Source organism: Artemia sp. Qi Xiang Cuo, chromosome 16, assembly GCF_049724085.1.
Source record: "Artemia sp. Qi Xiang Cuo chromosome 16, ASM4972408v1, whole genome shotgun sequence".
NCBI classification, from domain to species: Eukaryota; Metazoa; Arthropoda; class Branchiopoda; order Anostraca; family Artemiidae; genus Artemia; species Artemia sp. Qi Xiang Cuo.
This window is the reverse complement of record NC_142809.1, coordinates 17,175,770-17,190,177: the sequence shown is the minus strand read 5'-3', so window position 1 is coordinate 17,190,177 and position 14,408 is coordinate 17,175,770. Positions and strand designations below refer to the sequence as shown.

General features: G+C 35.0%; 1 protein-coding gene across 4 annotated transcripts in view; it reads right to left on the bottom strand.

Moving 5' to 3' along the window:
* Positions 1-14,408, bottom strand: part of LOC148942634 (lachesin-like) — a 582,410-nt gene that overhangs the window by 97,099 nt on the left and 470,903 nt on the right. For all 4 annotated transcript variants that reach the window (XM_089102786.1, XM_089102787.1, XM_089102789.1 and 1 more), the window contains one exon: positions 3,188-3,329. In XM_089102786.1, the coding sequence (XP_088958912.1) occupies positions 3,188-3,329 (142 nt within the window). The remainder of the gene's footprint in view (positions 1-3,187; positions 3,330-14,408) is intronic.

Genomic DNA, 14,408 nt, shown 5'->3' with positions numbered 1-14,408 from the left:
GCAAGGGTATTTTATTTTTGTTATGTGGGGAGTTTGCTAATTGGGCTATGTCTTCAGTCTTTCTGAACATTTTTGTGCTTTAATCCCCAATAGGCATCGCAATTTGTTCACGTCTAAGTATTGGGAAAAAATACATCAAATTAAAACAAATTTTTGAAAAATGAAAGTTTTCAGAGAAAAGTAAAAAGCCATGTTAAACAGTTCATGATAACGAATCCAGGTTGCAGCGGTAGCTAGTAACCTAGTAAGAGACGATCACGCCACATCGTAAAAAATGAAATATCCCATAACTTCTAAAACTAGAATCAGATCAAAAACAAAGTGAATTATTAGAACCGCCTTGTCCAATCCCCTATATAGGAAAATACCTGTCCCTTGGCTTGAACCACAAAGAAAATTTGTTGGCTTGAAAAACAAGAAAAGCTAGTTGAACTGCGATATTCTGCATCGACAGCAGGTTTATTTTTTTCTTTCATTTTTTTCTTTCATTTTTTTTCTTTCATTGCTGTATTTAGAGATCTTTTGTAATTAACAAAAACAACTTTTAATATAAAATCATTTTTTTAAGAAAGAACTGCATTTTCTTGTTCAAGGTTGATGAATGACGTCATAATCGTAGGTAGATAATCGCCATAATAGAGAGCTGTTTCATGGCTCATTTTAAAGAAAATAGCTGTATATAGAAACCTTTTGTATTTAAAAAAAATTAATAGAAAAAAAATAAGAAAAACTGCATTTTAGTATAACATTGAAATTACGAATGTTATTTCGTATATATTCATCTTACAGACGAGGTTACATTAAAAGACGATCATTAGATCGTCAAACCATTGCATATATTGGGCTTAGTTTGATGCCTGAATCTTTAAGTTTCGTCTCTTACTATTCCAAAGAAGAAAAAGCTGTACGTTTTTTCCTGTTTGTAATCCGGTTTGCAGCGGTAGCTAGCAATTTCCGGGTTGCAGCGGTAGCTTGCAATCTAGTAAGAGACGATCACGTCCAATACTAAGAAATACAGTAGCCCGTAACTCCTAAAAATAAAGTCTGATCAAAATAAAAAGTATACTATTGGAATCACCTTGTCCGAAACCCTTGTGTATTTTTAAAAAAATGGGAAAAATACCCCAAAAGTCAAGCGATCTTAATGAAAATCACGCCACCAGGTTCAGCCTACAATAGAGGTTTCAAGCTCTTATATACAAAATGGTAAATCTTGTATTTTTAGCCAGAAGAAAGATCACGGATAAAGATTTATTTATTTATTTTCTTTTTTTTGTTACTCGGGGATGATTGTACCGAACCAATGGTCCTTGGAGATTGGAAAAGTGCTCATTGGAGCAGAAATTTAAAGCTACTGCCCTTGTTAAGTGACCAAACAGATTGGGGTGGGGCAACTGCCCCCCTTCCACGGTTCCTTTTCAATAAAGATTATCCTGTCTAAATTTTGAGAAGAAAGTTTCGTTTAGTATAGTTTGAAGGTCTAATAACTATGCCTCTGGGAATGATATAACTTCCCACAGACCCCGGGGATTGGGCTAAAGATTATGCATTTTTCCTATTACTTACATATTGTATTTGTTATTGGGAAACATGTAGGAGGTTATACTGGGGGGGGGGGGGAGGGGTATTATTTCCCACTGGGAGAGGTTTCATGGTGAGGAGAGGATTTTTTTGTTCCCAGGAATAATTTTATCAAACTAGTGGTCCTAGATGATTGAAAGAGGGCTCATTCGGGTAGAAATTTATAGTTCTAGTGCCCTTGTTAAATGACCAAAAAGATTTTTTTCTGCGGGAAAGAAAATTTTCAGGGGGAATTTCCTTGCGAAATATCAGAAGTGGGGGAGGGAGAGTTTCTGGCATGATTTGAAAAACTGTCAGAAAAGAAAAAGTTTTTTCAACTAAAAGTAAGAAGTAACATTGAAGCTTAAAACAAACAAGGGGGGTTACCCCTTCCTCATCCCAACCTCTTTACGCTAAAGTTTGACTTTTTTCCCCTAAATCCTTAGGAACGACTCCTGAAACACAAGGACTGCTGAGTTTTAATGACAATTATTTTTAAAGAACTTTAAGAATTTAGCATGAAGAGCAAGGGAGGAAGAAGGGATAGTCCCCCTCAAATACGGGATAATATCTCTTCATTTTAAGTTTTAAAGTAGCGCCTTACTTTTAGCTGAAAAAAACGTGTCTTTTTTATACAATTAAAATCTAAGACGAACGGAAATAGAGTCCTACATTGTTCAAAATTAAAAAGAACAGAAATTACGATCAACAAAATCAATGAAATCCAAAACCTTTAAGTTTCACTTTTTGTCAAAATTCTTTAAGAACAGCTGCTGAAACACAAAGGCCCTTGAAACGGAACAAAAATCTTTTTTAAGCACTAAAAAACTTTATTTTAACAAGCAAGGGATTGAGAAGGGGGCAACCTCCCTCACGCATGGTATAATTTATGTTGAAGTTTTAATGTTACTCCTTACTTTCAGTTGAAAAAACTTATTTTTCATTCAATTTCTGATATTTTCCAAATCTTGCTGGAAAATCCCCCTCCCCCTCCGTGGAAAATTTCCCCTGGAAAATTCTCCCCATGATTCCTCCCACTGAAAATTCCCGCTAGAAAAATCTCTTCCGAATAAAATTCTTCCCTCCGGAAAATTCCCCCCGGACAATAACATCCTGCCTCAAACTTCTCTCCATAAAATTTCCCACGGACAATTCTCCCAGAACATTCTCTCCATATGTAAAATTGAGCTGCCAAAAATAAAGTAAGACAAACAAAAAAAAACCATATATAAAAAAAAAAAAAAAAAAAAAAATAGGTGAAATTTCGATTTTAAGGGACGGAAGCTTCCAATCTACTGTTCTTGTTAGCTCTCTTTAACTGTACCATTGGCGTGAAGCAGACATGGAGACTGAAGGGGGGGGGGTTTCCCGTTCTTTTGGACCGAAAAAGTAACCCTTCGTGTTATTAGCACCAGAATTTCAACATAGTATCAAATTGATGTTCTTCAAACTTGTGCTGGTATCCCTTATGCGCAGGCAAGTGCATTCAGCCTCCTTACGTTTTCAAAATATTTTAAAGGCTACAGTTTTTTCGAAAAGAATTTGGAAAAGAATTTCGAAAACAACGACTGGGAATCATTTGAACAGTGACTGAATACGCAGGTATAAAAAAATCCATGATATTTACCTTGATAAGATGACATCATTTTCTCTGCTTCTAATCCAGTAATTTACTGCCGATGGAAAGGCTTCAATTTTGCAATCAAGTCGAACAGTGCTGCCTAGTGGAGCTCCGACTAATTGTGTCTCTATTCGAACAGTAGGTGCAACTAGAAAAAACAAACAATTGTCACTTCAAAAACGATTTTCGAGTTTTAGGTTGCACTCAAAAGCTAGAATTCTTACAAATAAATATTGCTTGGTTTAAATATTGCCTGGCTAAGGATCAATATTAAAAGTTAAAACGTTCAGAAACTATTCCTCATATGAGGAGGGGGATAAACTCTCCTGAGACCTTCGTTTTATACGTTAAAGTCTTTACTGCTTTAAAAAAGCTTCTTATACCAATTTAACGGCCCTTGTCTTTCAGCAGTCGTTCTGAAAGAATTAGGACAAAAAGTCAAACCTAGGGATAAAAAACGGGGAGTTGAGGAGAGGGGTGCCCCACATAAAATTTTTGTTTGTTTAAAGTTTTAATACTGGCTCTTACTTTTAGTTGAAAAACTGTTTTTTTCCGAAGTTTGATCGTTTTGAAATCATGCTCAGGTTTAACCAAAATATGAAGTGGGCTATAGGCCCAATAAATCCCAAATTTCTTGCTGCTAAATTGTATATATCAACAATTACATATTGATTAGTAGTGTCAAGTTTTTCAGTTTTTTTTTCGTTTTGACAATTAAAACGTTGGATTGTATCCGAAATTTTTGACAAAATTTGGATGCTTGGTCGAAATTTTCGATGAACAGTACGCTAGTTTTGTTGAAAAAGTTATCAATAATATCTTTGCTACAGCATTTCGAGTGGACGGAGACGGGTACAATTGCTCTTATGGCTGAAAGTGTTGTGAGGCTTGTGGTCTTTTATGCGACTGAAGCCATCGTTACCTATAAAATAGGGTCTTCCGATGTTTAAATACATTGTTTACTTATTGGTTAGATACATTAAAACAATGTTTATAAATGGGAAAAGTGAAATGTTACCATTTAAAATTGCTAAAATTAAAGATTCTTGTTGTACTTGCTCCCCCCCTCACCAAGAAATTTCCTGGAGAGGCTCATTTCCCAACCTCAGATTTTCTATCTCTGTTCAGTAGATGCGTGGATGTAATATTGTGTGATCGATAGAGGAAGATCATCACAATGGGAGGGGTCCCCTCCTGGTACGCCTCGGGAATCAAGAATGATTAGATATCAGATCCTACCTCCTCCCCCTTCCTAAAAACTCATTCTATATTTATCTGAAGGCCGAATGATATTTGGGACATCTGGGCATTAAAATGAACTGTTTGAAGCATCTGCCCCCGCCCCTTCTGCAAATTACCTACCATCTCTTCTTTATATTAGCTGATACACATACAACACTAAATACAATTTCATGGAAAATCAGATAAATCAAATTAGTTGAATGAAGTATTAAGATTAATGTCCGTATTAACTAAGTGTTTGCCTGGGAAAGAGTAAATGTTTCCCTGTGAAAGAGTAAGTTACCTGAACATCTTAAAGTTGTGAAAGTTGTAACCCCTGCATTAAGGTGGCTGTGAGAGCGACATTGAAAACTTGAGACTAATATCGATTTTGCTTCTTTTTTCAAACATATTAGGGAAGGTTGTCCATAAACGCTGTGATAGTTTCCTCCGGGCTAATGGCAACTAAGTGAAGCCCAATTTGGGTTCCGTAAGGGCCACTCCGCAACACTTGCATTGCAACATTTGGTTGATTATGCGAGCAATGGATTAGATAATGGATATATACCTACGTTAATTTTCATAGATATAACAAAGGCATTTGATACCGTGGATTTCAAGATTGATCAACTTAGGCGTTTAAGAATTTGCAGGACTCCGCTGTAATGGTTGATGGAACATGGAAGATCTATGCAGGTAGTATTAAATAACGTTGTTTCATCCTCGTATCCATTAAAACTTGGAGTGCCTCAGACTCCGTTCCAGGTCCTTTGCTCTATTTTAGCTTCAAGATAATTATGGTACTGCTTTTGCTGATGACACTTCGCATATAGTGTATTAATAATACGCGCGAAGTCTGTTGATGAGCTTGCGTTAAAAGCTAATGAGGCGTTGAGGAGACTTGAAGTTCTTATAAGCGTTATATTTATTCTAATGAACGTGAACAAGACCTTCTTCACGAGTAGGAACGCCTTTGGTTCTAATGGACTTGAAATGTTATCTGGGAAGCCCGTTCATCAAATGAATTGCTTGCGATGCTTAGGAGTTTTCATAAATTCTTTAATAGAGGCATCATAGTGATACTGTTTCTTCCTAAATTGCCAGAGGAGTTGGAATGACACGGAGACTGTAACATTTTTGCCAAGGTGAATTTGCTAATAATATATCATTCAATTATTCGCCCATATATTTCTTATAGCTGTTTTATCTAGAGCAACCATTTTTTAGCAATTTCAAAAGAGTACAAATTCTGCAAAAAAAAAGCAATAAGGGTAATAGGGGATTATTTTAAAGAAGTGAATGGTAAGGTATATTTTAAGTCTTTTTAAGTCTTTGGGTTTGCCTAACGTTGGTGAACTACATGATTATCAAGCTGAAATTTTCATTTTCCAGTGTACAAGTAATCTAGTTCCAAGTTTTTGTTTTGTTTTCTTTACCTTGCTAACGGTGATATTCACGATTATTAGACAAGGTTTAGTGATAATTTGGCAATTGAGCATAGGAGCAGGTCACAGTCAGGATTTCGATTGTAGTTGCTCGTAACTCTGTGGAGAATTCGTCACAGATGAGCGACTGTAACAAATTTAGCGAATTAGCGACTGTAACATCAGGGTGACTCAACCTCTCTTAGTTTTTAAGAAAAAAATTAAAAAGGTATTTATTAAAAGAGGGGTAATTTGATTTATTGTCAGAGTGGGAAGGGAAGGCTATTTTTAAGGTTGATTTGATTTGATAAATGTTAGTAAGGAGCAAGGGTGATAGGGAGGTGGAGCGCCAAGGTGGAAAGGTGGCAGGGAGGTAGGGTGCTAGCAGGCTGTGGTATGAGTATAATATGGAAATTATAATATTGAAAGTCTGGTTTGTTGTTTGGCTGTTTTGTTCCTCTTTTTCATTTTTTATAATCTAATATTATATTAGAGTTTAAGAAACTAGTTAGTATCTTATGCTTCAGGTTAGCAAAGGCGTAATTTTTCGTAAGTGGAGCGTTTGTAAATAGCTGAAATGTTTTTTTTTGTTTTTTTTTCAGGAACAAAAGTACCATCGTGTGGTATTACTTCCTCTGCAATTGGGTAGCTGAAAATGTAATATCTTGACACTATTAAATTGATTGGCTATGTCAGAATTTCTTGTAGATAGCCTGGTTCTCTGTGGGACAAAATAGTAGTCTGAAGCCACAAAATGGCAAAAAACGCCACTTTCCCGCGTCACAAAGGGCACTAAAACTTTAATTTCTGTTCGAATGAACCCTATTTCTGATTTTCTAGGACCATCAGTTCGATACGATCACCCTGAAGAACACACAACAAAAGAAACAAATGTTGACTAATTCGTGATCGGTGCTGTCCAAAAATTCAGGACACACGAAAGAAAGAAAGCATCGAAATCTCAAGGTCGCTATAGATAAATAGGTTTCCGCTGCCTAGTGAGATATTGCTTACTCCGTGACAGAGATTTAAACTTTAGTTTTTTGGGGTTTAGGGGGACTAAAAGGTAGCTAGGTTAGGTTATGTTACGCTAGGTTGCGTATTTAATATATACTATGCTTTACCCCCGTCTCCCTAATGTGCAAACATGTAACCCAAATTTGTTCATAAACAATTATATTTTCATCCTATTTTGTTTATTTCATTAGCATTAACCACACTTCACTTCTCGCATGTGTCCTGGGTTTTAGCACAGTACCCCATGATCTTTCTGATGAGAAAATTTTCATTTTTTTCAAAATTCGTAAAATTAAAAATTTCTGTAGATATGAGCTTGAAAACTCTAAAGAAGGGTTTTCTGAAATTATGAATGTAATGGTGAGATTCTCATTAAAATCACTTGGCTTTTTGGACCTTTTTTTCCCCTTTTTCAAGAATCGACAAATTTTTCTGCATAGCAGCTTCTGAAGAGTAACGTTGAACCAGATGAATTTTATATTCTGAAATCGGCATAAATAGCCAATTTTTTATGCTCTAAACATTATTAAAATTCTGTTTTAGATTGTCGGTTGCTATTGGCCCGAGTCACTTTTTGTCAAACACTTCGTTACTGTTTGTAAACAAGCGAACTGTTAAACAAGAGCGAAACTTTAATTATTCAAGAGACGGTTGTCCTTATTAGTCAAACCCTTTAAGATTGTATATTTTCTTTAAATTTGGCCAAGAATGAAGGAGATATTGACTGCTAAATACATTTCTTTTTTTTAACTGAATATCCAGACCGAAAAAAAACTAGAAAATCTTGTTGGTCCATTATTTCCCAATTCGTCGCCTGAAATTCAAAGACAGCTTTGTAGAGCTTTTATTCTTTTTTCTTTTGATTGGTTCTCTTTGTTATTATCAAGCTCTTAAAAATACATTTCTTTGGTGAAATTTTGCTTACTTTCGATGTAGTCCATCCAAGGGTGGCATTTTATTGTTATTTTTATTTTTTAACTGCCGAGAACAAGGACAAATTAAATTTGACGTGATAAATACAGCCAAAATAATGAAAAAATGTTAAATTGAAACAGTTTAGGTCAGTTTTGTCTTGGATTTAATTTATACTTCGTTTCCCTAATATTCCAAGGTTCAATTTAAGCATGCGTTTATACATAAGTGTGCGTAAAGTTCAATTTATATATATATATATATATATATATATATATATATATATATATATATATATATATATATATATATATATATATATATATATATATATATATATATATATATATATATATATATATATATATATATATATATATATATATATATATATATATATATATATATATATATATATATATGTGTGTGTGTGTGTGTGTGTGTGTGTGTGTGTGTGTGTGTGTGTGTGTGTGTGTGTGTGTGTGTGTGTGTGTGTGTGTGTGTGTGTGTGTATATATATATATATATATATATATATATATATATATATATATATATATATATATATATATATATATATATATATATATATATATATATATATATATATATATATATATATATATATATATATATATATATATATATATATATATATATATATATATATATATATATATATATATATATATATATTGGCTGTCCCCTCCTCAACGCCTCGCTCTTTACGCTAAAGTTTGACTCTGTCTTACAACTTTATTTTTTAAAACAATAAAAAAACTTTAGCACAAAGAGCGGGGCGTTGAGAAGGGGACAATCCCTTTTAAATACGGAATAATTTCTGTTCATTTTAAGTTTTAATTTCGCTCCTTACTTTCAATTAAAAAAAACTTGTTTTTTTTTATTTAATTTCTGAACGTTTTTTAGTTAATGCAATTTTTATTTTGGCTCGCCGTGATTGAATAAGTAAAACAAAATTTGCATATTAATTTTACTTTTCTTGTGCTAAATGGCTTTCCAATAAACCAAAACCAATACTATATGTAAAAAAGGGCAAAGTTCATAACTTACAGCCCTTCCCCTGGGAACTGTGGGGGATTAAGTTATCTTAAAAGACACTTTATTAGATTTTCGACTATTTTGAACAAAATGGCTATCTCAAAATTTTAATTGGGTGACTTCGGGAAAAAAAATGAGCGTGGGAGGGGGCCAAGTTGCCTTCCAATTTTTTGGTCACTTAAAAAGGGCACTAGAACTTTTAATTTCTGTTTAAAAGTTTTAAAGTTTTTTTTGGCTTCTTTATAGAATATATGTCATGTATGCTAAAGCTGAACTGCTACTTTTTTATTGCTTTTGGCTGCTCTTTTGGATATTATTCTTTTTTTCTTTTAGGGATTCATTCCAAATTATAAACTCATAAATACCTAATATTAGTCAAATTATAAACTGCATCTAAAAGGAGTAAATTTATCAAATTGAAAAATAAATGATGAACACTTCACATGAGAACACTTCAATTACAATGAAACAAAAAACACTTAATGGTTTATTTGGTATGAAGAAAAATGAAGTGCCAGCTATTTTCTTAGGTAAAAAATGAAAAGCTCATCCGTTTTAAATGTAATTAAATGAAATAATATGCAGACTGAAGTAGCTCCAGAAAGATGTTGAGATTTTAATCCTAGTTCGTCACTTTTAATCCAAGCAAAAAGTTAGGACACTTAGCATCAGTTATTGAGTTTAAGCTTTGATTTCCAAATGCTCACAAAAATCACCAAATTTAAGAAAGTCGCAACAATAAGTCACCTGTGGTCAAAATACTCAAAGACTCCTCTTTGATCCCCACCCAAGGCTCAAAGCTTCTGCTATGGTCATTTTCATGGAAATCTCCAAAGGGTTTGTTTTTAAAATAGTTTTCAAGCGTAGTTAGGGGTATTTAGCCTTTTTGCTTTTCTTCAAAGCTTTGAAAAAAGTGTTATAATATTCCAAACGTTACATTTGTTTATTTGTGCATATTTTTGGTAATCATTTGTGAGGTGATCGAATATTTTAAACCACTGTAGATACGTAAGAACGTTGCAACATCTAGTACCCTGAGGTCATAAAACTGTCAAAGACTCCTCCTTGAACCTCCCAAATTGAAAGCTTTTATTATGACTTGGCCTTTTAATGTAACTTGGGCACTGGAACAAGGGCGCCATTGCCACTCGAGCGCTACGTTAGGTGGGGATGTCGATATCGCTTTCGTCACACCAATTCGTTTTACTGTGAATTTGCCCGGTACTTATGAATGAATGTTTTCAAAGTAAACCTGTTTCATCAATAAGAAAAAAAAGGGGTTGGACGCATATGGTCCTTTCCCTTTGGACGGTAAAACCATGCAAGTGCTGTATCAAGTATAACTCAAGAAAATCTTGTTAATTTTTGTCAACTATTTCAATTTTTTGGCATCCCTGCTTTCAATAAAAAAAATCAAGGTACTATCACTTAGATATAATAACTCCCTATGCCCCTCCCTCCCCCCTCTGGATACCATCTTGACAGGCTACCGTCTCTGGTTTATATATAAAAAAAAATAATTAACTTGTTGGTAACCCTGCTTTAAAAAAAGAGGTATTATCATTTAAATATGATAGCTCACTACCCCCCTCCCCCTCTCCCTCTGGATACCACCTCGATTGGATGCTGTCTCTGCTTTAAATTAAAAAAATTAACTTTTTGGGATCCCTGCTTTCAATAAAAAAATTTTCGAGATATTATCATTTAAATGTAATACCTCCCTACCCCCCCCCCCCCTCTTGAAACCACCCTGATAGGATACCGTCTCAGCTTTCATTAGAAAAATAATTTACTTAATAATTAACTAAGTCACTATATAGTTCAAACAAACACGCAAAATAACGTTAAACAGCTTAGTGTTCCTTGAAAAAAAATTGGGGGCATGAGTAAAGGGGTACAAAGACAACAACGAAAATGTCGAAATTATTCACATAAACCTCAAATTATTGAAAAACTCATAGATTCGCCGTGTCATTCAATAAGATCCAAAGAATCTAATTAAAAGGGAGCACACACAAAAGCCAAATTAGGCCAGTAGCCTATGAGAAATCGCAAAATACCCAAGACAATGAACAAGTCCTAATGGGGGGCCCTGGGTCTATCAAATTATTTCAATGGTTTCCCAGGGAATTTGATATCATTTTCTTCTGTCTCCACTAGACCCCGAAGCCGCGCCGAAAAGACGGCCTAAAAAAAGACGGCGGCGCGCCGCCAAGCTTGCATCAGCGCGCTGACGCCGCCACTGATTCTAGCAGCGGCGGCGTCACTAATACGCCGCCATTTGTTTGTTTTTTCCTCTCGTTTTTGCTTATCGATATCGACCTCCGGGCTTCAACCGTCATCCCGGTTAATCTGTTTCTTAAAGATAAATACTGTCATCTTGGGCTCGCCATGTATATCGGTTCGTAGGAAGAAGAAAAAGAAATTTTTCTTGAAATAAAAATTCTACCTTCCACTTTAAAATTCTGTTCATTTTTCTTTTTTTTCGGATTAAAAGAGGTAGATAAAAGAGCATTAGGCAATTCAGGATGTTATCATAGGCAGCGCAATCGCGCTGCCTAAGTAAAGAACAATGTTGGCACAATGTATCCTGATTTTTTTCATACCAGGGCAATTCTTATCAAAGGAGTTGTCTTAGAAGCTTCGAAAAGGGCACATTTAATTGGACACTAGAATAGGTATAGCACTTTTAATAGTTGAAAGTGACCAAAAAACACCTAATATACCGTTCATGCTTGCTACTTCCCCAAACACATCTAATCGATATATAGATATAGACCTCTAGTTCGCAGTAGATGATTACACGAGAAGAATCCTGTGTTTGGAAGGGGTTACTTCCCCATAACCCTCACGGAAAGGGTTTCGTTGTTATGACCTGGGGGTACATAAGAACGATCTTGGAACAATGTATTAGTTATTGTTTTTTCCTTTAGACCAGGGCACTTCATATCGAAGAAGATGTCGTAGAAACTTCGAAAAGGCCTCATTTAATTAGAGATTGGAGTGGCTCTCTTTTTAATAGTCGAAAGTGATTGGAAGGCAACTAACACCCCTTCCACCCCCATCATTTCCCGAAACACATCCAATCAAAATTTTGAAATAGACATTTTCTTTAACGTAGTTGAAATTTCTGGAAATTAGGTCTTAGAGGATGACAACCACCCTCACAGCCTTAGGGTAAGGGTTGTAATTTATGCCCTGGGGGCATATACGGCGTTTATAGAAAGCGTTGCCATAGAAACTCAAAAAGGGATCATTCGATTGGAAATTGAAAAGCCTAGTGCCCTTTTTAATAATCGAAAGTGATTGGAAGGCTTGACATTTTTATAGTAGAGATCGATGTGGGTATAATGTATCATTTTGTTGTTGTTGTTTAGACCAGGGCACTTCGTACCGAAGGAGTTGTTGTAGGAACTTCGAAAAGGGAGTTGTCGTAGGAACTCCTTCGATTGAAAATAGAAAGGGCTGATGCCCTTTTTAATAGTCGAAAGTGATTGGAGGGAAACTAATCCCCCTCCCCCGCCCACCATCCCGTTTGCCTTTATGATCAAAAACTAAATTTTGCCTTAAAATTAAATCAAAATGCACTCTGTTAATGCTAATTCCCAATAAGGCATCTCAGCAGTATCCCAAGAAAAACTGAGGGTATTATGTTCAAACTTTTGGGGCTACATCAGCTCTTAAAATTTAACCAAACAAAATAGCGTAAGTGTATTCAAGCTATCAAAGAAAGTAAACAATTTTTTTTGCGAATATTATCAAGTTTTCCATTTCAGGTCAACTAGAGGAAATTAAACACTACTATTTGTGTCCAGATTTTTAAAAGGGTCTATGTTTTTAAATGTTGCTGAAAATTTTTTTCCAGCATACAAATAGCAGGCCGAACTATAAATTCTTAAAAAACGAAAAGATTTGAAGTATTATTTTCTTTTTCCCTGAAAAGACTATGTCAATATAAAACGAACAGAAATTAATTAAAAAACTGTTTCCGCAAAGTAAGTTTTTCAAAGAAAAGTAAAGAACCCCATTAAACAAAAATGAGCAAAATTAAAATCAAATAATCTACCAAGCGTGAAACTACCACAAATCAGCATCGATACATAAATGAAACCCAAAACCAACAGAAATTACAATAAAAAACCGCGTCAAACTCAAAAAGAGCGGAAATTAACATAATTTGGGCTCAAAACCCCTATGCCTTCCCAAAGCCAGAACATAATTTGCACTTTACAGAAAAAAATACAAATGAATATGCATTGTCAGTTTAATATACACATACTGATATTTAGTAATCAAAATGTTAATATTATTTGATTTATTAAAGTTATAAAAGTAAAAACATTTATATTTTTTCAGTAAAGTGAAAATCATGCTCTGGTCTTGGGAAGGCATAGGGGTTTTGAGCCCAACTCATGTTAATTTCTGCTCGTTTTGGGTTTGACTCGGTTATTTATTGTAATTTCTGTTCGTTTTGGGTTTCATTTATTTATCGATGCTGATTTATGGTAGTTTCCCGCTTGGTAGATTATCTAGAGCTAGTATAGAAATATATCTATAGAAATGAATTGCATTTTTTTTGCACAGTTAGCAGAGCACACTGAAGTTGAAGTAGCCTTAAACTTTGACTTGAAACGTTATAACTTGACCACTTCTTTCAGAAAAGAATTTTGGAGGGTTATTCCGTTTTGATAAGAAAAGAGGGTAAAGGTGCAGTTTAGTTCTTCCTGTAGTGTAGGGCATAGGAGCCCTATGGTAAAGGTGCAGGTTTGTTCTCCCTTATAAAAACAACTTATTTCAGCAGATACAAAGAAGAAGCCCATTTGCGGCATTCCGTGGGACCCCAAGGTCCAATGCCAGTATCAAATCCCGCGAGTGGCAGTTTACGCTCGTCAAGTTCTGGCTGTACCGGCCACAAGTGTCCCAGCTAAACGGCTTTTTAGCACGACAGGACTAATAGTGACTGCCAAAAGATCAATGGCTCCAGGCAGAGTGAACAAATTCACTTTTGTTCCCTCAATTGTAACTGAAGTGATGTAACCGCTGATTTAAAATTATTGGTGTTGTTAAGCCATGGTATCTGACTTGTATACAGTGCTTTTTTTATGTTGTTATTTGTTTTGTTTTTTTACTTCCTTTTCGTATGCATTTGATGAACAGGAGATGTTTGAACTTCAGACTTTGAAAGGTATACACACATTAGCCCAAATAATTAACAAGAAGGAAATGACTAAACACGGGATTTTATAGGAACAATGCGATGTTAAACATAAACACAACAAGTAAGTAAGTCAAGTAAGTCATATTGTTCCTGTATGTTTTTAGCCAACCATTTAAAAATCCTTACTAAAATAAAGGTTGAACGTGCTTGGTGAAGTGGAATTTTATTATTATTTTTAATCAGAAAAATCGGCACGCCGTGGCGCGCCGCCGGTCTAAAATCGGCGGCGCGCCACAAAAAATTTCGGCGAGCCTGGCGGCGCGTCACCGCCGATACTAAATCACACATTCGCCGCCGTCATGTCGGCGTGGCGCGGCTTCGGGGAATAGTCTCCACTTTAAATGAAAAAAAATAATTATCTTTTTGACATCCCTGC